Source organism: Cynocephalus volans, chromosome 3, assembly GCF_027409185.1.
Source record: "Cynocephalus volans isolate mCynVol1 chromosome 3, mCynVol1.pri, whole genome shotgun sequence".
NCBI classification, from domain to species: Eukaryota; Metazoa; Chordata; class Mammalia; order Dermoptera; family Cynocephalidae; genus Cynocephalus; species Cynocephalus volans.
The window spans coordinates 109,774,028-109,799,892 of record NC_084462.1 but is presented as its reverse complement, the minus strand read 5'-3'; the positions used below and the strand labels follow the sequence as shown (position 1 = coordinate 109,799,892).

The 25,865-nt window shown below is 52.1% G+C and overlaps 5 protein-coding genes across 6 annotated transcripts; 2 read left to right on the top strand and 3 right to left on the bottom strand.

The window, feature by feature from the left end:
- Positions 1-1,028: 1,028 nt before the first annotated feature.
- Positions 1,029-2,105, bottom strand: LTB4R (leukotriene B4 receptor). The gene has a single exon (XM_063090106.1). The coding sequence runs from the start codon at positions 2,094-2,096 to the stop codon at positions 1,029-1,031; it is 1,068 nt and encodes a 355-aa protein (XP_062946176.1). The 5' UTR covers positions 2,097-2,105.
- A 3,156-nt stretch (positions 2,106-5,261) lies between these two features.
- Positions 5,262-7,055, bottom strand: LTB4R2 (leukotriene B4 receptor 2). The gene is made up of 2 exons (XM_063092127.1): positions 6,978-7,055; positions 5,262-6,604 (listed from the first exon to the last, which is right to left on the bottom strand). The coding sequence occupies exon 2, from the start codon at positions 6,582-6,584 to the stop codon at positions 5,511-5,513; it is 1,074 nt and encodes a 357-aa protein (XP_062948197.1). The 5' UTR covers positions 6,585-6,604; positions 6,978-7,055; the 3' UTR covers positions 5,262-5,510.
- Positions 7,056-9,578: 2,523 nt separating this feature from the next.
- On the top strand, positions 9,579-11,842 carry CIDEB (cell death inducing DFFA like effector b). 2 transcript variants are annotated; one of them, XM_063091831.1, is made up of 5 exons: positions 9,579-9,619; positions 9,928-10,072; positions 10,951-11,100; positions 11,350-11,540; positions 11,710-11,842. In XM_063091831.1, the coding sequence occupies exons 1-5, from the start codon at positions 9,579-9,581 to the stop codon at positions 11,840-11,842; spliced, it is 660 nt and encodes a 219-aa protein (XP_062947901.1). The 2 variants fall into 2 exon arrangements, with proteins under 2 accessions (XP_062947901.1, XP_062947902.1); XM_063091832.1 differs by lacking the exon at positions 10,951-11,100.
- Positions 11,843-12,248: 406 nt separating this feature from the next.
- On the bottom strand, positions 12,249-17,752 carry NOP9 (NOP9 nucleolar protein). Its single transcript, XM_063090857.1, has 10 exons — positions 17,404-17,752; positions 16,764-17,207; positions 15,832-15,942; positions 15,445-15,586; positions 15,125-15,317; positions 14,151-14,291; positions 13,622-13,747; positions 13,196-13,432; positions 12,869-12,974; positions 12,249-12,531 (listed from the first exon to the last, which is right to left on the bottom strand). The coding sequence occupies exons 1-10, from the start codon at positions 17,648-17,650 to the stop codon at positions 12,374-12,376; spliced, it is 1,905 nt and encodes a 634-aa protein (XP_062946927.1). The 5' UTR covers positions 17,651-17,752; the 3' UTR covers positions 12,249-12,373.
- An 88-nt stretch (positions 17,753-17,840) lies between these two features.
- Positions 17,841-24,678, top strand: DHRS1 (dehydrogenase/reductase 1). Its single transcript, XM_063090588.1, has 9 exons — positions 17,841-18,070; positions 18,493-18,666; positions 21,003-21,146; positions 21,300-21,379; positions 22,458-22,590; positions 22,917-23,063; positions 23,622-23,691; positions 24,039-24,119; positions 24,268-24,678. Exons 2-9 carry the CDS (start codon positions 18,517-18,519, stop codon positions 24,402-24,404), a joined length of 942 nt encoding a protein of 313 aa, XP_062946658.1. The 5' UTR covers positions 17,841-18,070; positions 18,493-18,516; the 3' UTR covers positions 24,405-24,678.
- Positions 24,679-25,865: the final 1,187 nt, after the last annotated feature.

Genomic DNA, 25,865 nt, shown 5'->3' with positions numbered 1-25,865 from the left:
AGTACACTACTGCCACTACTGCTGCCACTGCCCCTGCCATCTCCCTAAAATGTCAGAACAAGTCTGGGCCAAGATTCTCTAAGACAGCACTTACACACCCAGGAAATAATGACTCATTTCTCTCACTTTGGGGAATCTTTGTTTTGTAGGGGTGACCATGGCCACAGAAGGCCCTCAGCTCACTCTGTGCCAGGTTGTGTTGGGGCCGGGGGTTGGCAGGGAGGGGCTGGCAGAAGCTGATGTGCAGATTCCAGGGCATAAGGTCTGATGACCTGCTTCTCAGGTGAGGTCTCCTTGGAGATGGAGGGAAGGAAAGCAATCCCCTAGAACGTCTCCTGTGTCAAGGAGGAAGATTGTTGGCTGGAAGTTGGACTCATGCTAACAAGGATACATATCACAGGCTTCAGGGAAGAGACACAGCAGAGCTGTTTTCTCAGAAGTTTCCTTGAGTCACGGAGTCAGGCTGCTAAAGCCCCCGTGGGTGGTCTTCCTTGACAAGCTCTGTAGATCGCGTTTTTCTTAGTATGATCCGCAGAAGCCCAACTCGCAATCACCGGGGGGAGGATTTCTTTTTGTTTTCTTTTTTCAAAAAAGGTGACCGGTAAGGGGATCTTAACCTTTGACTTGGTGTTGTCAGCCTCACACTCTCCCGAGTGAGCCACGGGCCGGCCCCAGAGGGAGGATTTCTATGCCTGTGTTCGTATCCCTTCCAGAAGTGTAAATCACGGGGAACTCAAGGTTGTGACTCTCAGCTCCTGAGAGGGGCCCCGCCAGAGCACCCACGAGAATCCCAATCCCCCATCACACACAAGCAAGCCCCACTCACCGGCTTCACCTGATTTCAGACGGGTTTTAATGGTAAAGCCGCGGGAACCCGCTTGCTCACTCCGCCCTGGCTCACCCCACCCCCACCCCTCCTTCCGCTCCGCCCCCGCCCCCAGGCCCCTTCTCCTCCTCCGGATGCAGAACTGAGTCAGGCCAGCATGGGGCGTGCCAGCAGGGGGAAAGCGAGCGTCCTTCCACCAGGCCTACTTCAGTTCGCTTCCCTCATGAGGGCTGGGGGCGGCAGTGAGGCTCTCGGCGGGGCCGGGCTCCGGAGAGGCGGCGGCGCCCCTCACGGTCTGGCCCAGGGTGCCCCCGCGGCGGGTGCTGGACGCCTCGGAGCCCGTGCCCTCCAGCAGCTTGGCGACGAAGCCCAGGCCGGCCGAGCGCAGCAGGCCGCCGCCGGCGCACGCGTACAGCACGGGGTTCACGCTGCTGCTCAGGAAGGCGAGCGCGATGAGCACGTGGCGGGCCAGGAGCAGCCGCCGGCCCGCGGGCCCGGAGCCCACGGCCCGACCCGCCAGCGCGCGGGCCGCCTCGGCCAGGTTCACCACGTGGTAGGGCAGCCAGAAGGCGGCGAAGGCCAAGATGATGAGCGCCACCAGGCGGCCGGTACGGCGGCTGCGGCGGAAGCGACGGGACTGCAGCCTGCGCCAGATGTCCGAGTAGCTGGCCACCACGGCCAGGAAGGGCAGCAGGAAGCCCGTGATGGCCTCGAAGAGGAGATGGAAGGCCCTGTGGCCTTCGGTGGGGTAGTTCGGGAAGCAGACCAAGCTCCTATTCTGTCTCAAGATCACCTTGCGGTACACAAGGACAGGTGTGGCCAGCAAGAAGGACAACACCCAGATGCCTGCCAGCACCCGCCTGGCAATAGCCTTGGTGCGCAGCTTCTGGGACACAAAGGGGTGGGCCACCGCCAGCGAACGGTCCAGACTCATGGTGGTGATAAGCAGGACGCTGGCATACATGCTGACTCCGCAGACATAGTGGCACAGGCGGCAGCCAGACAGTCCAAAACTCCAGGTGCCTTGGGCCAGGAAGTGGAGGAAAAAGGGAGCAGTGAACAATACAGCCAAGTCTGCCAGGGCCAGGTTCAGCACCAGCAGGGCGGTGACAGAGCGCTTCCGCATCTTTTTCAGGATGCTCCATACCACGAAGCTGTTGCCAGGGAGCCCCACAGCCAGCGCCACTGATAATAGGATGATAGCCAGCAGAGAGATGAACATGACACCTGGTGCAGAGTGTGCTGTGGGAGATGTAGTGTTCATGGCCATTGCAAGGACCTGGAGAGTGAGGTGGACATGTGCATAAGGATAGGGGACCACGGGTTTCCTGACACCCTGGACACACCAAGCCTGAGTATCTGGTCTGTCTTCAAGGTCAGCAGCATCAGAGGTCCCTCTGAAAAAAATTGCCCCCATCACTGCCGACTGACCTGTCTTAAGGGGATCTAGTTAAGTGGAAAGGCTAGTTTCCTAACTGGGCCATGGGGCCCCTTCCTGCCCAAGACCCAGTTGCAAAATATACAGCAACAGCAGCAACAGACCTTTTCATCCTCCTTCCCTGAGGAGACCCTAAAACCCAGAACCAAACTAGGAGACTTTCCTCACCAATGCCGTATCTCTTGAAAGGCTAGCTGCTCTGTCCCCTGCCAGGCCTTCAGCCCCTCAGTCCCACTGACCTCTTCCAACTACCTACCCTCTCTCCCCAGAGATGCCCAGGGTCCACCAGGAATACCAGGGATGGGGAGGAGTTAGCAGACAGGTGACAAGGACAAACCCTCCCCAACTCCTTTCATACTCGTCAGGCTTTCCTTGAAGATTCCTTTGTACCTCCCCTGGCTGCATCCCATCCCCCCACCTCCACCCTCCACTCCCAGGATAGTTACTTACAAGTGTTGCCAGGTACTGGCTAGAAGCTGGTGCCAATCCCAGGGTCAGGGCAGGGTGCTATAACCTATCCCTAGATCTGTCCCAGTGCCAGGGGTCTGGACCCAGGTTGGGGTGCTGTCAGCTAAGTCAGCCAGAGAGGAAGTTAACAGAGGAAGGAGGACTCCTCAGGGGTGGGGCCAGATGAGAAGAGCCTGGAAGGGGCAGTAAGCGAGAGGAGAGGGGTGCAGGGAGTGAGTAGGCTGGGGTGTGGCCTCAAGATGCAGGTCTAGACTGGAGAATTGAACAAAGTAATGAATTCTATCACATAGGAGAAGGAGGCAAGGAAGCTGGCGAGGGCAGACAGGCTCAGACTGAGAATCTAGAATGCTGGTATCTGTATTTTTGTGTGTGGATAATATAGATTTTTAATGAACAGGAAGTGTAGGTTGGAGCTGTGACTAGGTTCTGGGTTTGAGTTTGAGCTAGGTAACATCATGATTTAAAGAGGGCATGTCAGTAAATGCTGAAGGGTCAGCACCCTGTCCTTGGCTTCTGTTCAAGCTATTGGTCAAGTTGTTGGGGGCAAGGAGGAGGGCACTGTTTTCCAGCACCTTCCATCCCTCCCCTTACTTAAAGGGATTGGTTCCATTTCAGGTCTATTGATTCTCCACTCTTTGGTAGAAGCCAAAGTCCAAATGGACTCCTTAGAATGCCAATTTCTTCTCTTTTCCCCATCCATTTGCCTTGTGCTTGCTCATGTGGTTACCCTGCTCAGTTTGGGCTTAAGTTTGGTTTTCAGGCAAGGAGATGGGCCCCATCTCTGTCCTACATTCCCACAGCCTACTTACTGTCCAGTTCCACTTTAGATACACAGAAAAGCAGAGGCTGAGCCAAGCTGAGCGGAGATGAGGGTCAGGACTGAGGGAGCAGGGGCAGTGGCCCTCATGCCTACCCTTCCAAGATGGGAAACTAAGAATGCGGAAAGAGAAACAGCCCCAAAAGGGTCACCCTTCGCCTTCCCTGGATGGAGGGACATCTCTCCTTGAAGTCTCCTGGAGAAGCTAAAGACTGAAACTTCCTTCTTCCAATCTGACCATGAACCTTTCTGCTTCCCTTTCACCTCTGTCACTTCTCAGGAAAGATGCAGCGTGTAACGATGTCACTGAGGTCCCTTACCCTCTCCAGTGCCCCCACTTGCTCTGCTTTAAGAAAAACCAGAGCAGAGTTGACCCAGTAGCTGTCAGGCAGAGGATATGATGAAAAGAAATGGGCTGAAACCGCAGCAAGAACTGAGGGCAGAGTGGAGGAAGGGTTTTCTGACTGCACGGCATATGTGAAGTGGGGAATATGTAACAGAGGAAGTTGGAGAACCTCTACCTCAGTGCGTGAGGACGAGAAGAAGCCCCTACAGTCTGCGTTAGGGTATAGAAGCTTCTGGCCAGAGCTCCAGGGCCAACTAGAGGCCCCTTTGGACAGAAAGTGGTTTGTCTTTGCCTCCTCTCTCAAGCTGCTCCCCACCCCATCTGCCTCAACGGCCTTTCTGCTTCCACCCAGAACTAGTTGCTCTCAGCACACTCCCTGCCGCCCTAGTTCAGAGCTCCATTCCAATCCCAGTTTTGGTAGCCCTAGATTGACCCTGGGGACTGGACTTCCTTTGCATTCTCTTGGCCTCTACCTGGGGGATATGAACAGTCACTAAAGCAGAGCCTGGGGGTTATGGTCGATGTAACCACTCAGGTGACCGGACAGGGGTTTCGGTGCTAAAACTGGGAAAGTCCTGGGTCAACTGGAATGAGTTGATCACCTTAGTGACCACATAAGTGTGCATGTACAAATCACAAATGTCAGGATCCATACAGTTTTTAGACCTAGAGATAGATTCCACAAAAGGTGGAGGCTGAGAAGTAATGGGGGAGGGATTAGGAACAGCTAGCAATCTTGGGAGGAGTCAAGACTTGGCAGAGAAAAAAAGGACAGAAAAGAAAGATGGCATCTCCCTGAAAAATTCTTCCTGTCCTCCAAATATTCCTGCCATTCCCCATACCCCCTTATCTCCAACCCCCAATCTTCCCCTAATTAAGCAAATGCCTGCTTCTGGGCTCCTTTTTAAGTCAGGTTGCCTTTTACAGGGAGGGTCAGATGGTCAGAGAGGAAGGTAAGTCTCAGACTTCCAGGACCCCTATACCAATGTCCACTCCTTGTGTGCTTCTCTCCTGCAGTACCAACCACAAGGTGGACAGGAAAACTTCCCTTTCAAACCACACAGAGTCACTTTACCTTTCCAGAGCCAGTTTCTTCCCCGGGTGGCTCGTATAAACCCCAGAGAACAGATCCTTTACACACCCCTTATCCAAGCTCCCATACCTTTCCTTTCTCTCTCTCCCTTTATTTCCAGAGTGGTTCTATGAGTTAAACTGGGAGAACCAGGCCTGGGGAGGACAGGGCAAGATGCCACTGCCCAGCCCTGGCCTGACCCAGCAGGGAACTGGGTGGCTTCTGTACAACTCAGGCATGATGAACCACCAGAGGGAGCACGCTTAAGCCATCATCTAATGGCTTCCGTGTATTTCACAATAAGCGCTATTGGCAACAATTAGGCAGTGCTGGCACATGGGTACATGCCAACCTGCAAGCACACAATATTTGTTAACATGGATCATCACCGCCCTCACAATCCCTCGGTTTGGAGGAATCTGCCCTGCCAGATCCAAACGTGTCAGAGGAGGGTCCCCAAATGCTCAAGAGCTGTCAGTTCTTGGGAGTGTTGGGAGGGAGATGATGGACAGGGAAAAGCAGGCCATGTGGTATGGTTTGGTGTCAAGGGTCCCATTCCTGACCGTCCCTCTCCATCCCTCCCCCGGGGTCTCCATTGCCCCCGCCCTGACCCACTTTCAGCTGAGGAATACTTCGGAGCTCCAGGGTTCCCTCCCTAGAGCGGCCGCCCCCTCGGGCCTCCCCGGAGCCCTCGAAAAGCCGCTTGAGGAAACGGGGACCTGCCCGGGGCAGCAGATCCCCGGCGGTGAAGACGTAGAGCACCGGGTTGACGCTGGAGCTGAAGAAGGCCAAGGCCGTAGTTCCGGCCCGTGCGGCCTGCCCGGCCCCGCCAATCCTCGCCAAGGCCCCTTCAGGTGGAGCCAGCGCGGCCACCGCTTGCAGAAGGTTGACCGCGTGGTAGGGCGCCCAGAGCAAGCCGAAGGCGAGCACGATGGCGCTCACTAGCCGGCCCACCCGCGCGCCCTGCCGCCCGGAGCCCCAGCGGGCGCCGCGCAGCCGCGCCAGCGTCACGCTGTAGCAGCCGAGCACCAGCCCGAAGGGGAGCACAAAGGCGGTCAGAGTCTCCAGGCTCAGGTGGGCGGCGGCGTGGGCCGGCGACGGGTGGCACAGCTGGCACACGCGGTCCGCCCACAGCTGGCGGTAGACGGCGGCCGGGGCGGCGAGCACCAGGGCGGCCAGCCAGACGGCCAGCAGCAGGCGGCGGGCCAGGGCCGGGCTGCGCAGCCGAGGCGCCAGGAAGGGGCGGGTGACGGCGAGGCAGCGCTGCAGGCTGAGCAGGCCGGTGAGCAGCACGCTGGCGTACATGCTGAGTGCGCACACGTAGTACACCGCCTTGCAGCCAGCCTGGCCCAGAGGCCAGGCCTGCCCCGTCAGGAAGGCCACGAAGAGCGGAGTGAGCAGCAGCACCACGCCGTCGGCCAGCGCCAGGTGCAGCACTAGGGTGGCCGCCAGCGGCCGTCCCCGTGCGGGCCGCCAGCCCGCCAGGCTCCACACCACGAAGCCGTTGCCGGGCAGCCCCAGCAGCGCCGCCAGCAGCAGGAAGGCCGTGCCTGTGGCCCGCGACGCCTTCCAGCTCAGCAGCGTCTCGTTTCCCGGGGGACGGTAGCAGACCGACATCCTTCTTCGCCTGCAGGGGGCTGGAAGGGGCCACAGAGGGCATTCAGGTGGGGCAGAAGCCCGCATTACCTCTGATGCCGGATGAGAAGGGACTGTGCCTGCCCTCACTTCCCTGCAGCCTGCTTCTCTTCTGTTGCGGAGCCTTCCTCAAGGACCCCAGGCCCCAAGTCAAATACTACTCTTTCCTGGAACCCAGATCCCCTGCCCCCAGTCAGCTGACCTCCTCTACTTCCGGCCCCTTCCCGGAATCTAGTGGTACCCAGGCCCCCCGTCCTCTCTCCAGGCTGTCACTATCTCCACCTTCACCCCTTCTTCTTTGTCCAACCCTGTTCCTTATCCCTCGGGGCAAAAGTGGGTGGTAGGGAGTAAAGGGGCATGGGCAGATCTACTTACCCGGCTGGGAGCAAGCAGGGTTGGGGGCCTGCCGGGGGCCTGGGGAAGCAGCAGTGGGTAAGGTGCCTACTCCTGTCCTGTGCCTGTCACTTTTGCAGAGGGTGAGGCGGGAATGGGAGGGACAAGATGGGGCTCATCCTGGGCCCTTCCTGGGGCCTTCCCTCACCCTACTCCTTCCCATAACTAACAGGTCCAGGCATGTGAGGGCCTGCCTCCCCAGGAAACAGGATAAGCTGAAGGGGTGCAGATATGGTTCCCTGGCCATGAGGGGAGTAGGAGCACTCTGCCGAATCCTGACCTTGGGTCCTGCTTCTGCAGTCATCTCTTCCCTAGCTTTGGCCCCAAGCCCCCCAGCCCACCTTCTGCAGCACTTATGTCCTCTGGCATCCCTGGCCTGCACTCAGCAGAGGTGACCCAAACAACCCATTCCCCCAGCTACTCTATCTTTGCCTGTTTTCAGCCTCCTGATCCTGCTGAGACCCATTTTTTAGCTCCTGACCTACCCCCTCCTATCTCTTGCCTTGGGCCCTGCCCCAGTAACTGTACCCTCAGGGCTCTCACTGAGTTGTCAATGACAGCTTTTCAGTGTAAGGTGTGGTGCTAGGTTCTGGGGAGAATGGGATGCATAGGGGTATAAGGGGCTTATAACCTGGTTGAGGAGTTGTAATGCAACCATGAGGAGAACACACTACCAGGCTGCACCAGGATACAAAACAAGAAAAAAGGAAAAGGTACAGTGGTAGAGACATACTGAGAAGCAGCCTCTTTTCTGGGAGAGGTCAGGCAAAGCTTGGAAATGGACAGAATTGAGGGGGATCTGGCAGATCCATAGAGTTGAGGGAAGGGAAAAGGAAGTCTGCCCAGTCAACAGCCAGAACTGGGGATTCCTTGGGAACCAAGACAATAGGAGCATTATCTTAGTTTGGGTTCCTCCAAAGTGGAGACCGAGTTAAGGACATGGGTACGGATAATCCTGTATTTGGGATGTCAACTCAGGAAGCAGGAGTGAAGGAGCAGGGTAAGATAGGGAAGAGGAAAGCGTGTTATTGTCTTCTCAGTAGGCATTGGGAAACCTCTAAGAAGTGTACAGAATGCCCAAGATGAAGACTGGGGCATTTCCCCTTGTTTGAGTATTGTCTGGGAGACCTTAAACACCCCTATACCTGCAGCCTGTATTTATCAGGGGGCTGGGTGAGCTGCCATAGCTTCTGGCAAGGTTTGTTCCATCCTGGCCAAACTCACAGCTGCAGTCACCCCATAAGTGGCAGCAGGGGAGTTCCAACAAGGGAGTGGCCCAAAACAAGGGCCACTGGGGATTCTAAAAAGAAGCACTAAACACCAGGGTGATCAGTCCAAAGCATTTATTAGGAGAAATACGTATAGCATGGACTGCAGCAGATCCTTGCAACAGACTAGAGAAAATGGATGTCCTACTTAGGTATGTCTGCAGTGAGGGAGTCAGGGTATGGAGTTTATATGAGTGTTTAAGGAATTTGGCTCAGGGCCAGGGCTAGTTTCATTTGGTGTTTTGGGCAACAACCTAGACACCTTATCAGTGCCTGGGAATGTTAAAGGCCTCTGCTTGGTTTCAAGCCTGCAAAAGAAATACAGCTGGCTGGGTCACAGAGTGGTCAAGGCACTCTGTGTTCCTTGGTAAGGACACAGAAACTGGGAGGCCCTACAAATCTTCTGGCAGAAAAGCAGAGATTGGGCTCATTTGAGGCATTCACTCAGTGAGAGTCTGAGCTTCCATGCAACTGTCCATCATAGTTGCAACTGAAACAGAGATGGGATGCAAGACGCCAAAGGCTGAAGTCCTGATGCCATCAAAGGATACCCTCTGCCCCATTCACATCTTCATGCCCATTAATGGGCAAAAGAAAGGTGAAAGAATGTGACTACTCCAGTGTGGCTGAAGCAGGTAGTTCTGCAGAATGAAGCCAGAGAAATGTTCAGCCGGCCCTTCCCCTTGGCCAAGGACGAAGGAACAGGTCAGCAGGATGGCCAGGGTCCCAAATAAGATCCATCCTCTCCTCACACCACTGCCTCATCTCTCATTTTCTCCAAGTCCTGCTCCCATCCCCTCTCCCCACTCTCAGCCCCGCCTCTTTTCCTAAGCAGCAGCTTATGATTTTCCAGTAGGTGGCAGTAGGTGGCAGCACACCCAGCACAGATCACATAAAATGCAGGTCTCGGAGGCTAGGAGCCAGAACCTGTCCCTAGAAATTTCTTCCATAGAAATAAAAACAGCTGAGGTCATATTCCATCCTCTTTAGTAGTTCCCACACCCTCACAACACAAGCCCCCACCACAGATACACACACAAGCTGCTCTTGCTTTTGCTAGGTAATCCTTCCTCCAAGACCCCCTCTAGGCCCCTCCTTCCTGCCCCCCCACCCCCACCCCCACCCCCGCTTTGGACTTTGTCCTTCTTACTGGCCAGGCAGGAGGGCCAGAGTCCAGGATTGACTCATCCCTACCTCACCAGGGCCAAGACCCCAGCTTTGTAACAGAAAACACCATTTCAGCCCCAGTACAGCAGAGAACCACCCAGCCCATAAGTCACAGAGGAGAGGCAACCTTCTACTCCTTCCTTCCACCATGGAATACCTCTCAGGCCTGAATCCCAGCGGTCTGCTCAGGTAATTTCTAACCCTCTTCTCTACCCTCCAACTCTGGGAATACAGGTGGGGCAACAAACTCCACTCAGCCCTTAGGGGACTCACCCATATCCCTCCCTTCCTGCCCCCTACTCCACACAGGTTTGCCCAGCTCCTGAACCACTGGCCCCCGCCCCAACGCCATGGTCTTTCCTCTCTCCCTTGACTACTCTAACCTGCAAACCTGGATTCCTCCCTCCCTAATCCTCCAGCAACCCCACCCCCATCATCCCTGTTGCACTCACCAACCCCCTCCTCACCCCTTCTTGACCTTTCTTCCCAACTACAAGGTCAGTATCCAGTATGAGCTCAGAGCTTGGCCGGAGGGTCTGTGCTTCAGCTCCACCACCCCAGCGACCTTTCCGTGTCTGTGACCACAAGCGGACCATCCGGAAAGGTCTGACAGCTGCCACCCTCCAGGAGCTGCTAGACAAGGTGAATGAGCCAAGACCCTGGGTTCCTATCATAGGGGCAGCCAAGGGGTTAGAGAATCGTGAGATTTGGGGGTGATAGCGCAGAACGGACTGAGGTCACACAGCTGCCCCTCCCACTGGGACAAAAAGGAAAAGCAGGGAGATGAGCCCAATGACCTCTGCCACATGTGGGTCAATTTGTTTATTTTCCAAGTAGTAGTCTTTTCCTTGGGAGTAAGAGAAGCAGTAGATAAAGGAGGGTTGTAGGGAAGGAATTCAGAAGTCAGTATGAAATGTCGATTGTATGACACATTCCATTCAAATCCTAATTCTGCCACTTCCTAGCTGTTAAACCTTGGGAAGTTATTCAACCTATCAAACTCAGTTTCTTCACCTATAAAAAAGGAATAATAATACACCACCTTCTAGGGTTGTTGAAAGGAGTAAAAATGGATAATGTATGTAAAGTGCTCAAAGATATCTGGCACATAGTGAGGACTCAGAAAGGTTAAATGTCATTGTTACTGAAAACAGTTCTGGAGGACTATAAGGGAGGCAGAAGAGTAAGGTGGGACACTGTAGATAAGATAGAAGGATGACTTCAGGAGAACCTGACTAGCTTTTCAATTCCAAACCAGTAGGACTGACTTGGAGGGGAGCAGGGGGAGATGACAGTGACATGATAGGAGCAAACAGGAAAAAAAGTCAGCCCCTACTAAGAGTCCCCCAACAACTAAAGAACACTGAGAGCTGACGCCTTTAGAAGGGACGGCAAAGCATGGGAAGTAGAGTTGGGGTATCAAACAGTGTCTAGGGCCAACCAATAGATGCTGGGTAGCTAAAGACGGGAGGAGCATGGATAAGATCTGCCCCTTCCCTCCTGCTGCTCACCACGGGTAGGCTTTGGAGACCCTGCTACTGAGTGGAGTGCTGACATTGGTGCTAGAGGAGGATGGGACTGCCGTGGAGAGTGAGGACTTCTTCCAGCTGTTGGAGGATGACACATGCCTGATGGTGCTGGAATCTGGGCAGAGTTGGAGCCCTACCAGGGTAAGAGGCCCATACTGGGGCTGCTTAGGCCACCAATCCTTTATAACTTTCCCAAGCTTCTTCTCTAGCCTAACCCTGATCTTTGGAGCAGAGGCACTGGGACAGTTGTAGGACAGTTGTAGAGTTGTCAAGGACATCATATAGTGGACAGACAGTCCAGGCGAGGGTGGGTCTGACCCAGTGCTGATGGAGATTAGTGGTGGGTGTAAGCATGTGAGGATCTATCGCACTGATGTGAGTCCCCTACAGAGTGGGGTGCTGTTATATGGCCTGGGCCGGGAGAAGCCCAAGCACAGCAAGGATATCGCCCGCATCACCTTTGACGTGTACAAGCAAAACCCTCGAGACCTCTTTGGCAGCCTGAACATCAAAGCCACATTCTACGGGCTCTACTCCATGAGTTGTGACTTTCAAGGACTCGGCCCCAAAAAAGTACTCAGGTCAGAGATCAATATGTTATACTCCACCCCTACAGTCGGACAGTCCCCATAATTCCTTCTCTACACCCACTTACCCCCAGTTAACTCCCCCTTATGTAAAGCCCCCAGCTCTATGGCCTCCTCCCAGGTTCCCATAACCATCTGATTTTCACTTGTCTCTGTCCTTCAGGGAGCTCTTACGTTGGACCTCCACACTGCTGCAAGGCCTGGGCCATATGCTGCTGGGAATTTCCTCCACTCTTCGCCATGTGGTAGAGGGGGCTGAGCACTGGCAGCAACAGGGTCGCCTCCATTCCTACTAAGAAGGAACCCTGAGCTTTTGCCCCCAGACTCATGCCAAGAGACACACTGTGAAGACTCTGACAGCATCAGGTTTTGGGACCTGCAGACATTGCAGGCTAGGTAACACATCCAATCTCCCCGCTGTCCTCTGACCCCACTGTGATAGAACCCATCAGCATAATGCCTTACAGCCCTAGCCTGTAACCTTTCCTGAAGAATGCTGTCCCATCCTAGCCATATCTCCAGCCTCCCACTTACCATGAAAGGCCACAAGCCTGTTCCCAAGCATCTTGAGCCCATCCTGATTGCTGCTACATCTAGATTCCTTACCCACTCCACCTGTCCCTAAGCTCCCCAGCAGCCTCTCTGACTTTACCTAGAGATCTCTATTTCTTCACACCCTTCCTCACAAAAATAACAAAAACATTTCCAGTAAAAATATAAAAATGTTTACGAATAAGACTTTTGACTCCAATTTAAACAAAGAAAGGGATGGGATAGATACTCTCTCACCCACCCCCCATCAACACCCAGTCCCAGACCCAAAGATCTCAGTCTTCAAGTACTGAGTTCAATGCCCGCCTCCGCTTGGCCACTGCTCCCTGCTGCTGTTCCCAAGCTTCTCGCCGCTTCAGGAAGGTAGTCAGGGCCACGTTTCGAGCCACATGGTGGCCAAAAGGGTCTCTTATCAGCTCCTGATTCTGCTCCCCTACAAAGGGAAAAACTCATGTTTAGTAGCACCATGCAGTCACCTATCCATGTTTGAAGACAGATTCTACTTGGGGTGAAAATCCCTCCATTTTCCCCAGACCCTGCTCCTGCCACTGGGATAGAGTGAACACCTCTCTCTCCAAAGAACAGAAGCCAAGAGGAGGAGTGGGAGCACAGAACTGCACAATCAATCCGCAGAGGAAAGGGGAAAGCAGACTGCTAAGAACCCATGTCCAATACCATTCTTTGGGACTGAAGTCTCTGCTAAATTTAAGTCCACTCCCAGCCCCAGCTGGGAATGTTTGGAAACATCAAAGAAAGGTACTGGTACTCACCCAGCTCTGTAGCAATTTCCTTTCGAACCCCCAAGGCTGCTCCACTCCAGATGGCATCTAGCACACGGCTGCCATGGCGACTACAGGCCAGAGCTACATATTGTCCCTGCATTGAGACAAGCAAGGTAGATACATCTAGGGATGTGCACAAAAGTGTTTTGGGGGAGGCAGGGGAGAGTGAAGTTTCAGAAGAAGTTAGAGGCTGAGTCAAAACAGTCTAAGAACTATGTATCCTCTCTTTGACTCTGAGGGTACAGTCCTGGGGGAAGCTCATATTGTCTAAATGGATGATGACAGGGGAATCAGGGCAGAAGCCAGAAGTCTAACCTTTAGCATCTGCAGCACACGGCGGCGCTGCTTGCGAGTCACAGAGGGGCTGGTCAGGATGGCATCAAGCACATGGGAGCCAGCAGGGCTTTGGGCCAGAGCCAGAAGTTGTGGTCCAGTCAAGGTACCCAGACTTCGAAGTATAAGACCAGGGGTGGAGAAGTGCAGCAGATGCTGGAGCAGTAGAGACCCAAGGACTGTCACTTCTCCCAGGGCCCTGGCTGCAGCCATTTCTACCTGGGAGCACAGACTGGAAATTAGGAGGCAGCCACCAAACCAAGTGGATGAGCCTATCCCCATGATACTGCTACCTCAGCCTGGATGAAGTCAGAGATCTCACCTCCTTCACCTCAGAATGAGGGGCTTCCTAAGCCCTGGGAGGCCTGGCCCCAATTAATCACTGGCTTGGCCTCTCCCCTACCTCACCTGGTGCTTGGCAGGCACTGCCCCCTCCTCCTCCATCAGTCTATAGTACACCTCATAAGCCATCAAAGTGGCAAACAGAGGCACACAGGCCACTTGCCGGGATGAGGGCTCTGCACAGTGGAATGCCTAGGGGGAAGATAAAAAACAATGAATCTGAGAACTACTCCATCCCTAAACCCAACTTTCTAGACAGGGAAAAACATTCAGGAAAGGTGAGAAGACCTAACTAATTACATAAGAAATGTGAGCTCTATGAGAGGAGGATCTCATCTGCCTTGCTGTATCCCCAGCCTCTACACATATAACAGGATAAATAAACATTTATCCCTTAAATAAACCTCTCTCAGTTCTGGGAGAAAATGTTCATTCCAGGGCTGTGAGATGGCTTCTGGCCTCATTCTTCCATCTGTTAACTCCCTGAGCACTAGACCTCTTGGGTCCAGAGGTACAACAGCTGAAGATTAGATAAATTCTAACAAGAAGAATTTGGACCAAGGGCATAAATGGGTTGCAGGTAACACCCACTCACCTCCAACAACAGCTGCAAGACCTGGGCTTGGTGGGCCCCAACTCTGCGGCAGGCCCCCACAAGGGCAACGACTACCCCTGGGTGGCCCTGGGCCATTATACCTTCCAGGGCAGGGCTCAGTTCCTCAAACACAGGAGACAGCTGAGGGAAAACATGGGGTGAAGAATCTTTGTCATTCTGGTAAAAGTGGGCTAAGTTATTCAGAGAACTCCCTGCTGAAAACAACTAAAAATGCTAGATAATACATAAAAAGCATTGCTAATGTCAGGGCTTTGGTTTGGCTGGAAAAGGCCTAGAACAAGGAGGCAGTCTTAGAGATGCTGCCTAACATAGGGAGGGGACTTTAAATGGCCCTTCCTATGTGTTAAGGGAGAAGTAGGGGTAAGGGAGGACTAGAATTAAACCTGCCCCTTGCACTCCAACTCCCAACTCATGAGAGCACAGGGAACCATGCCTTCATGCTAAATAGTACGGGAAAAGAGAAGTTATGGCCATGTGGATTTGTAGCCAAGTACCCAGAGTCTGGGTGGGCCATGGAACCTCAAGCTGCAAACTTAGATTAAGCCAGTTTCATAGGGCCGGCCCGTGGCTCACTTGGAAGAGTATGGTGCTGATAACACCAAGGCCATGGGTTCGGATCCCTATGTAGGGATGGCTGGTTAGCTCACTTGGGAGAGCGTGGTGCTGACAACACCAAGTCAAGGGTTAAGATCCCTTTACTGGTCATCTTTTAAAAAAAAAAAGTTTCATGCTGGTCCTTGCACCTGAGAGAAGCCAAAACTAATCTTTTCTGGGAAGAAAGCACCTTCATCCTAAGATATAGAAAGCTCCCAGGAATAACTTTACAAGGGCAATGGCCAGCACATCGTCAGAGATTATATAGAGAGACAGGCACACAACAACATAAAGCCCAAAGAACAAGAACTAGCGAACACATTAGCACAAAACAGATCCAGCCCATGTTTCCAACTCACCAGCTCAGGGGTAGTAATAGCATCCAGTAAGCGCTGCAAAGGGAAGTTGGCAATGGGATGTGCAGCTAGGGTCTGCAGCTGCCCCTGGAAGTGATCCTCAAAGAGGCTGTGGAGCCTTGGGGGCTCCAACACCAGCAGCACCTGCTCTAAGAGTCTGGAGCTCGTCTGATCCCGCAAAAATAGCAGTAGGGGGCTGGAGACAAGGAGAAGGAGATCAGGTAGTCTTAACTCCACTTCATCCAAAATACAGTTGTAACAAAGCACCTCATTCATTTCACACACCCCACCAACGTTGTTCAATCCTGAGGCCCTGACCATACCTGCCATCTGCTGAGGAATTGCGGGTACTCAGGTAGCCAATCACAGCATTGCAGAGATGGGCACAAAACTGGGGCAGTTTGCGGTGTAAGATCTGAAAGGCCACTTGCAGGCAGAAACTGGAGATCTTGTCGGTGATAAACACTGTAAGGAGAGAGTACAAATAATAATAGCAGCTTTCCCAAAATCCAGACTGTACAACCTCAAACCTTGAGCAATAAGGCACAGGGATCTACGGATACAAAGGGCCTGTACAGAGTGCTTTGCAACATCAAACCAGACTAGGTTTGACAAGAAGAGAAATACACTGACCTAAATAGGGGCCTCGTTTGGTGGTAATCACCTCCATAAACGTAGATCCTAGACTCGCCTCCTACTTCCCTCCTTACCAGCAATGTCCTTCAAAAAGCAGGAGCTCAGGTCCTGAAGGCGATTCAAAAAGGTTTCCGGGACCTCAAAATCAGTTGGCTTACATTCCCGAGCTGGGGCTCTTTGCACTTCTGAAGGAAGATCAAGAACGTATGCAAGGGTGAGACCACAAACTACCATCCAGGAGGGAGAAGAATTCCATAGATGAACAAGAATTCAGCTTGGAGATGCAGAACAGATGTGATACAATTGAACGTCCCTTCTTATCTGGATGACTGAACTGACACTACATTTCTATTTTAATATTCCTAAGAAACTTCAACCATTTCCCCTATGGTCCATAGGAGATAGTTGAAACTCCTCTTGCGGGTATTCAAAACATTCCTTTTGGGCTGGGGGGACAGGGGCCCACTGGCCAGTACAGGGCTCAAACTCTTGACCTTGGTTTTATTAGGCAATGCTATAACCGATGGAGCTAGCCCACCAGTCTTCAAGACATTCCAAAATCAGGCCTCACCTAAATTGTCTAACCTTACTCCCCAGAGTTTTTCAAAATGTAGGTCACAGCCTATGAGTATATCATGAAATCAATTTAGTGGGTCTCAACCAGCATTTTTTTTTTTTAAAGGAAATAGAGCAAAACAAAATTAAAAAGGAAAGAATTTCCTACTGGGAGTTTTGGTTAAAAAAAAGTTTGAAATCTGTTACTGCTCTATATGAATCACCTCCTCCTCCTGCCCTTTTCTAATAGCTGTCCCCAAACACCTGTGCATCCCTACCTCTGGGCCTCTGAGCACACTAATCTTTGGCCTGCTAAGCCCTGTCTTAATTTCTCTGCTAATTCTTCGAGGTCAAGATCCCCCATGAAGACTTACTTTTCTGTTTACTCTCTCCTCTGAACTTCCTAAACACTCCTTCCCGTAGGTCCACTCCCCTCTGTTGTAATACTTACCAGATGATTGGGAGCCACGGGGCCTGGCTCTCTCAGACTCCAGAAGAGTCCCTCCTAACACCTGCAGCAGAGTTCTGACCACGAAGCTGCCATGTGTGTCTCCGCAGTAGAAAAGAAAATCATCACACACCTCAGCAGCTAGTCCCAGGACCAGCTCTTCCAGGGTCTCTAAGGGACCATCCTTCCTATCCTCCTCCTCTTCCTCTTCTGCAGGACTCCCCAGTAATCGAGGCAGCTGCAGCAGAGCACTTTGCAATACATGGACCCCGCACCGATGACAGGCCACAAAGCGCAAGTTGGAGCGCAGAGCAGCCCATACACGACACAGCGGTTTCAAGGGACTGAACCCCAACAGTTCCTGTAGCATCTCACTGCCAGTCCTGTTCGTGGCCAAGGCTAGGGCCTGAGCCTCCACTTCCTTCAAAACATTGTGCACTATCAGCTCTACAAAGAAGAAAGAAGTATTTTAAAGAGACTGAGAAGAGATGAGAATAAGGTTAAGTTCCATCACTTAACGAGGGGGCGGGGGTTAAGAGGACAAAGGATATGAAACGAAGTCCCCACGCCCTGGGGACCTCTAGGTTTCCTCGCCAATCCTGGGACTTTATGCTCTTGGTCCCACCTGGAAGTGGCTCCCTACCTCGCTCTTCCCCGGTCTCAGGAGCCTCTTTCAGCGCGGACAGCGCCCGACGGAAATACCCGAGAGCTTCGGGGCTCAGGTGGGGGGGCGTGTCTAGAGCCGGCTCCGAGCGCCCTTCCGCAGGCGGCCGGGGTTGCCGCTCGCGGCCTGGCGTGGGGCGCCACGACGCCTTGGCCCCGCGCCCCCGTTTGCCACCAGCTGGAAACCGGCGCCCCGCCTTGTGAGAGAAGCGCGGACCCAGCCCCATGTGTGCATTGAACCCTCAGTCTGGGAAAGCTTCTTTAGCGCACCGTGACCCCACGCTAAGAAGCGTGAGTCGGCTTCACACCGAGCTTAGGCACGCCGGCGCTCCCCCGGCGCAGCGCACTGCGTCATAGCTCCGCGACGGCCCCGCAGCCTGCGGGGTGGGTGTGTCCCCACATCGCCCCGCCCCCGTCTTCTGTCCCGGCCGCGGCCTAGAATCGCACCCCACCCAACCGTGAGATCTTTGAGCCCCGCGTCCACGTAACCACTCAGCCCGAGCCGGAACCCGAACTTTCACCCCAGCCTCGCTCTCCGACTCAGGTGTAGTCACCTCGCCCCACCCTCGCGGCCAAAATTAAGTTCTCGAACCACGGGTGTGGTGAGCTAGACTGCACGAGGACCGCAGAGGCAGCACAGGTGGCAGGTAAGGGGTGCGAGCTCCCCTCAGCTTAGGGTTCGGATTTCCCGGCTTCCGAACTCACCCCGGACCCGGAATCCGCGGCCCTGGCTCTGCCGGGAGCCAGAGATCCACATATCCCAGGACTTTGCGTGGACGCGCTCTGAGGTCCTCCCGCGCCAGATCCCCTCCTCCGCCCCCCCACTTAGCCCTGCTCAGCAGGTCGCAGTAGGCGTCCAGCCCTGGACAGCTCCACTCAGTCCCTTCTGCACTCCCTGGACTTCCAAAAGGGATAGTCAGCCTTGTCCTGGGGCCCCAACTCAATTGTCCCCCTCTAAAACTTCTCCTCAAAGCATTTCCACCTAGGATCCCCCTCTACCCATGCTGGAGTCCGCCCTCCACGCACACAATCTATAGGCTTCCCTCAGAGCAAGTCTTTGCTTCCACAGACTTTCCCGTTTTGCCTGTGAGCCATGGCAGCTCCCATGAAGGGTCAAGTGTGTGTGGTGACTGGTGCCTCCAGAGGTATTGGCCGCGGCATTGCTTTGCAACTCTGCCAAGCAGGTGCCACAGTTTACATTACAGGCCGCCATCTGGACACCCTCCGGGCCACTGCTCAGGTGGTGAGTGTTTCCTCGGGACCACAGCTGCAGAAACCACCTGAGGGAGCCCTTCAAATTAACCACTCTCTCTCTCCTAATCCCTCATCTGAAACGGTAATATTACTAAACAAAACCTGAACATTTGCTTGAAGTTGAATAAATAAACCCCATAAATAATTTCAGGTAAGGTCGAATTTTGCCACCAAGTGAGTTTTATGAAAAAACTTTCTGTTAGAGAGCTTCAGGGATTTGGGAATTGTAATAAAGAGTTGTGGACATGTGCTTTCCTCCATTTTAGGCAAGACTTTATTGAACTGTACATTTTAACTTGACTGCTCTACTGGATTTCAGTTAAATAAATATTTGAGTACCTGTGACTTGTTAGGGACTGGGTGAAGCACAATTATATATTACCAAGACTGATATATAATTTCTGCTCTTAAAAGATAGAGTCCAACAGGAATTCAGATGCAGAAACCAATCATTTGTATGTAATGTGAGTAAGAGAGATACAAAGAATGCCCTAGGTGTGTGGGGATGGGACATCCCGATGATACAGGGAAGTGGTTAGGGAAAGCCTTCCGAAGGACGTGGTTCTGGAACGAAATCTTGAAAGGTAAGTTAGGTAAAGGAAGTTGGGAAAAGCATTCCAGCAGAGGGAGCTGCATGAGCAGAGGGACAGCAGTTAAAGGTTATGGATGTTGTGAGATAAGGCAAGGGAGGCGCGGTGCGTAAGAGGCTAGGAGGAGAGTGGGTCTCAGAAGATCCTAGTAGATACCTTAGGCTTTACTCTCTAAGAGATGGTGATCCAGTTAGATTTTAAACAGATTTGTGTTTTAGACAGTTCATACTGGCAGACTATGAAGAATTAATTTAAGGCAGAAAGGCTAGAGGTCGGGTGAGTAGTTAGGGGGCATTGCAGTGGTTTAGGCAAGGGGGTAATAGGGTGGGACCCAAAGCATGGATCTTGAATAAGGTACTCTTCTTCCTCTGAAGTTGGAGGATGGGGGCACATTTGCAGAAGGTAAGACAGAACAGGAAGTAAAAATAGTTCATGCCTGATAGCTGTGAATTTTCGATTACTGAGCAGGGGAGTTCATGGAATGAGGGTAAGAGGGCTGGGATTGAATTGAAGTCTCAGGTGAGTGGTGAAGGTGGGAGCTAGGGGCATGAGAGATGGAAATGACCAAGAACAAGAATAGTTACTTGCTTCTCAGGAACAGTCTCCATGCCTTGTTTTTTCTTTATCCTCAGCCTGCAGAGTACAATGTCTTGCACGTGATAGGCCTCAGTAAATGTTTGTAAATTTTAAACCTCAGATTCTAATTTACCTTGCTCTGTGATGGAAGGGCCAATCGTTTCTGAAACTCCTCAAACAGACACCAGAGGGCAGTATTGCCCACCATGTTGCCTCAGTGCTGGCTTTGATTCCTTTTTTTTTTTTTTTCAATTGAAACATAGTTGATTGTACATATCTGTGAGGTACAGTGTTGAATATCAATACCTGAGTGCAATATGTGATGCTCAAATCAGGAAAATTAGTATATACAACATTACACAATGTAATAATTTTACTTTGCCCTTTACCAATTTCTCACTAACTCCCCCCACCACCCCCCTTTACCACCTCTGGTGGCCTCAGTTCTGTTCTCTCCTTTTGAAAGTTCAATGAATTATTGTGATTATTGTATTTCTTTCTTTTTTTTAATATCCTATTTATGAGTGAGAACATGTATTTCTTTTTCTGTGCCTGGCTTATTTCACTTAACGTAATTTTCCTTAAGTTCATCCATGTTGCTGCGAATGGTAGAATTTCATTCTTTTATGGTTGAGTAGTATTCCATTGTGTATATATACCACATTTTCCTTATCCGGTCATCTGTTGATGGACTTTTAGGTTGGTTCCATGTTTTGGCTATTGTAAATAGAGCTGCAATAAACATGGGAGTGCAGGTATCCCTTCAACACAGTGATTTCCATTCCTTTGGGTATATACCCAGCAGTGAGATTGCTGGATCATATGCAGTTCTATCTCTAGTTGTTTGAGAAACCTCCATACTGTTTTCCATAATGGCTGCACTAATTTACAGTCCCACCAACAGCATAGGGTTCCCCTTTCTCTGCATCCTCATCAGCATTTGTTATTCTGTCTTTTTGATAATAGCCAGTCTAACTGGAGTGAGATGATATCTTGATGTAGTTTTGATTTGCATTTCCCGGATGCTTAGTGATGTCAAGCATTTTTTCATGTGTTTCTTATGATTGCATTTCGGTTCCCAAGCCTACTTTGTTTGGAAGTTGCATTATGTCTTACATTTATGTGTGACTGTGAGCTCATATCCCCTGTCCCTCTCTAGGCGCAATCCCTTGGGGGCCGGTGTGTGCCCGTGGTGTGCGATTCAAGCCAGGAGAGTGAAGTGCGAAGCCTATTTGAGCAAGTGGGTCGTGAACAGCAGGGGCGTCTGGATGTGCTGGTCAACAATGCCTATACCGGGGTCCAGGTAACCTTTGAACTTTTATCCCAGCTGCACACTCCTGGCCTCTGCCTCTAACCCCTGAGTCCTTGTTCTCATTCATTGCCCCTTCTGTTACCCAGCCCCCACACCTTACTGCCTTTAGATCATCCAGTTGAGCCCCCTCCTTGTGCCTTCCAGGCTATCCTAGACACGAAAAATAAGTCATTCTGGGAAAGCCCCGCCTCCATGTGGGATGATATCAACAACGCTGGGCTCAGGTGGGTGCTCCCCTTCCCTCACCACAAGGACCCGGGCTCCCCTCCCTCACTTAGCCAGCCTGAGGGCCTAGGCCTTTCCCTATATGTCCTCTCCTTTTCCCTCTGACCTCTGCTGTCTCTTTCTTCTCTCTCTCTTTTTTTTTTTTTTTGGTGGCTGGTTGGTACAGGGATGGAACCTAAACCTTGGTGTTAGCAGCACCACACAGTAACCAACAGAGCTAACCAGCCAGCCCTTCTTTTTTCTCTCTTATGTCTCATCTGTCCCACTAATCTCTGGAGAAGTTCCAACTGGACGAGTCTACACCTAAGAATGTCAACTTTTTGCCTTGTTTCTATCAGTAATTTTCATCCGAATAAGCCCTTGGCCTCTCTCCTGACACAATCTCTGCCCATCCAAATGCAAGACCCAGAAGGGAGCCTCCTTCTCTCAGTAATGCATACAGCCTATAGTCTGTATTTTCAAAAATGGTTAGAGGGAAAAATTGGTTTTAAATCAGGAGAAGGTTGATAAGAAAGAGTGAGCACCAGCCCTCCTTAGCCTCCACATCTTCACTCCAGATGCACAAGCAAGGGCACTTCCAGGTCAGAGTTGGGAGGGCAGTACTGTCACAGGGTCACACATACATATGGCATGGAAATGAGATAAAACACAGCATTTAGAATTTGCTCAGTAGAATAAGCACCAAACATGTCTCTGTTTGTTACTGTTGGAACAATGTCACCCTCTCAGATAATTAAATTACACTTGATGGATATGATCAGGCACCTGTGAGAGTAATCAAGAGGTTATCTGCAAATTTGTGACTAACACAGGTAAGAACACCCATGGCTCCAGTTTTGGTACTCTGGTGGCAATCCCAAGGAAGCAGGATGAGAATGCATTTGTGATTTCTAAAGTGCAAGAAAGATTGTGAGGACAGAGGGGGATGGTCAGCACACAGGCGAGAAAGGAAGAGCCAAGGAGCTGAATATTGGCCAGTTCCCATGTCCCCCAGGGCACCTCTGCTGCCAGAGGCTGCGGCACCCTGGTCAACACCGACATGGTTCATTCCTTCTCCTTCCCTGTCCCACCTTCTAGAGGCCACTACTTGTGTTCAGTGTATGGGGCACGGCTAATGGTACCAGCTGGTCGGGGACTCATCGTGGTCATCTCCTCCGTTGGGGGCCTGCAGTACATGTTCAACGTCCCCTATGGCGTAGGCAAAGCTGCGGTGAGGACCCAGTGGAATAGGGTTTAGGGAGGTATAGGATAGTGATGGTGATGGTACCTGTATCACAGGAGGTACAGTCCCTGCTGGTCAGATGTTAAGGCTGGCTGGCCCTCACCTCTCCGCCTCATCCATGGACAGTTCTATTGCTTGGGCTCCCCTTGGCCAGCCAGAGTAGGCATCACACTGGGGAAGGTTGGCAGCTGAGACCTCAGGGCTCCTGGGAAGGGCAGGAGGCTGGAGGATCCCCATTGGAAGCAGGGAGGGAAGAGGAGGAGGCAACATGGCCAAGTGCCCTGGCTCTCACCCTGCCTTTCATCCCTCCACAGTGTGACAGACTGGCTGCTGACTGTGCCCACGAGCTGCGGCGCCACAGGGTCAGCTACGTGTCCCTGTGGCCAGGGCTAGTGCAGACAGAACTGCTGAAGGATCATATGGCAAAGGAGGAGTCCTATGAGGATCCCCTGTTTAAGCAGGTTAGCAAGGGAATGGCAAAGGAAGCGGAGAATACAGGGCACTCAGCCTCTCCATCTTCAACAACAGGACAGTATCAACAAGAATAAATATTCCCACTTATCGGGTGCTCACTGTGGCAGGCTTAGGGCTGAGTACTGTACACACATTATTTCCTTTAATCCCACGAGGGAGATACTATTTCCGTTTTACAGATGGTGAAACTGAAACCCAGAGAGGTTAAAAAACTTGCTCAAGGTCACATATAAGTGGAAAGGTTGTCAAGGTTTGAAGCCCATGCACTTGAGCTCTGTGCTGAACTAGCCTAGAAGGTCTAGGCACTAGTTGGCACTACCAGATCCTTCCATTTAGGGAAGCCAGTGAGTTGTGGTGCCAGACTACAAGGGCTTGCCTGGATGTGGGGAGGAGTGGCTCTGGCCCCTTGCAAGACATTGTGTCCTGCAGGTTCTGCACTAGGTCTTTGGCCTTTCTTTCTCCTGGTACAGAAGCTGGCCAGCAGGAAGAGATTTGGGCAGTGCCCTTGAAAATTAACCCTTCACCTCTCTGCTCCTGCATTTCAGTTCAAACCACTTTTCTCATATGCGGAAACCACCGAAATGAGTGGCAAATGTGTGGTGGCTTTGGCAACAGGTGAGGAGATGGAGGCAGCTGGTAACAAAGGGCATGAAGGATCAGTAGGGCGGTGGTAGCCTGGATCTGGTTTGGGAGGTGGTTGAGGAATACGCCCTTGTTTTCTCTGGCTTTCAGGGGCTCAGAGGGTCAAGATTCCCACTTTGAGGTATGGGAGCCTTAAGAACTGACTCTTGGGAGGTATCTTGGGCAAAATCCAGATGCCCAAGAGCCTTCTTAGGAACAGACAGAAACAGTTCTCCAGGGCTCCTGAGCCTGTCTCAGTGGTGCCCTGTCCAGTTGGGCCCAAACCTGTCACTCTGTGCCACTGCCGTGCCTGCCATCTCCAGCTGTATGTGTGCTCACAGATCCTGATATCCTGAGCCTGAGTGGTAAGGTGCTGCCATCCTGTGACCTTGCACGACGCTATGGCCTCCGGGATGTGGATGGTAAGAACTCTGGCCCAGCAGCCAGCCTTGACTACTGTTCCTTCTGTTCTCAGCTCACTCCTTCTCTTTCAGTCTCTTCAGCCAAGGTTGGGTGGCTGAGGGGTGAGAAAGGAGGCTGTAATTCTCTTCCTCCTCCTCTTGCCCCCAGGTCGCCCTGTCCAAGACTACTTGTCTTTGGGCTCCGTTCTCTCACATGTCTCCAGCCTGGGCTGGCTGGCCTCCTACCTGCCCAGCTTCCTCCGCATGCCCAAATGGATCATCACCCTCTACACTAGCAAGTTCTAACCCTCCTGGATTGATGTCACAACTCTGCTTTTCTTCACATTCAGACTGTGGCAGTTGGGCCTATCTCAGTGGAACAAAGCAGTCTTTCTTACCTACCCATACCCTTGATAGGAAGGGAAGGCCTCTGCTGTGTGTCTATGTGAGTTCTGGGGGCCCTCATGGGTCCTTCTTTGAGCCTCGGTTTTCCTTGTCCCTACATTTTACTTTTTCCTCAGTATTAAAAAAAAAAAAAAAAAGTACTCTGGGAGCTAATAAAGGTCTCATTTCTCCTTCAGTGTGTTTCTGAATGCTAATTCTTTACTCAGCATAGTGTTAAGGGGAGGACTCAAAGACATAGAAATGTGTAGGCTCTCAAGGGGCTCTGTCCCTAAGATAAGGCCCCTCTCCTCCAGACCTGTTCCTGTTCTTCCCTTCAAGGTCTGTCTCCAGTGCCCAGCAGGGGAGCAGGATCTCTCCACAACCAAAAGGAGGCACACCCAGTCTCACACTGCTTTCCCACCCTCTCATTCCACCATCTATTTAGGGATGCTTGCTGCCTTCTAGCTGAGCCTCATCTCTGGGTGAGGCCCAAACCAGCAAGGGTAGATTCGTGGTGTTTATGGTTTCTTGGAGAGAAAGCACCGCCTAAATCTTGGGGAGAAGGTACTGCCTGAAACCATGTGAGGGGCAGAGGAATAGTTGGTGGCCCTGACACACTCTCATCCCTCTCAGGATGGCACCACCTGAGTTGCTTTCTGCAGAACTGATTGCAGAAGCCTATAGTGTTGCCTTCCCTGCTCAGGGGGCTGTACCAGCCTCAGGCAAGGCAATGGGGTGTGTTCCCAAGAGGAGATAAGGCCATTCTGAGGGAGCCTTCCAGCCAGCAGCCTAGATGACCATACATGGTGACAGGATGGCTGCTGTAAATCAGAGGGAAGGAGATCATTTCCCTTCTGTGAAATCTGCAGGGTGAGAGCTAAGGTTTCTCGAGGCTGTCCATAACATCTGCAGAAGCTGAGATCGTTTGGTGGTTGTTGGGGGACAGCCCCCAGTCGCTGTTCCAGCAGTGTGCTGGAGTCACTCACCAGCTTGTGAGAGCTGCTGATCCGCATCTCTTGCCAGTCTGCATTCAGTGACTTCATGTTAGTTGCTTAAAGTCAGCCATGGTGAAAATATAGATACCACCAAAATTCACAAATGCTACCAATCTGGGCTTCTTTTTTTAAATTTTTTTAAAGAGAGCTGGCTTATCAGTACGTGACTGGTATAGGACCTTTGGAACTATATACCTAAACTCCACCATTTGCTGAGGCATCCAGTTAAGAACACAGTGATCAGATTCCTTAGCACCCTCTCACCCCCTTCTACCTCCTACCCTAAAGTCCTGTTATACCTTGGGGTTGCTGATGGCAGAGGCAGTTGCCTGTATGGTATAAAAAGAAGGGCCTCGGGATCTCCTCCAGCCTTCCACAGCCATCATTA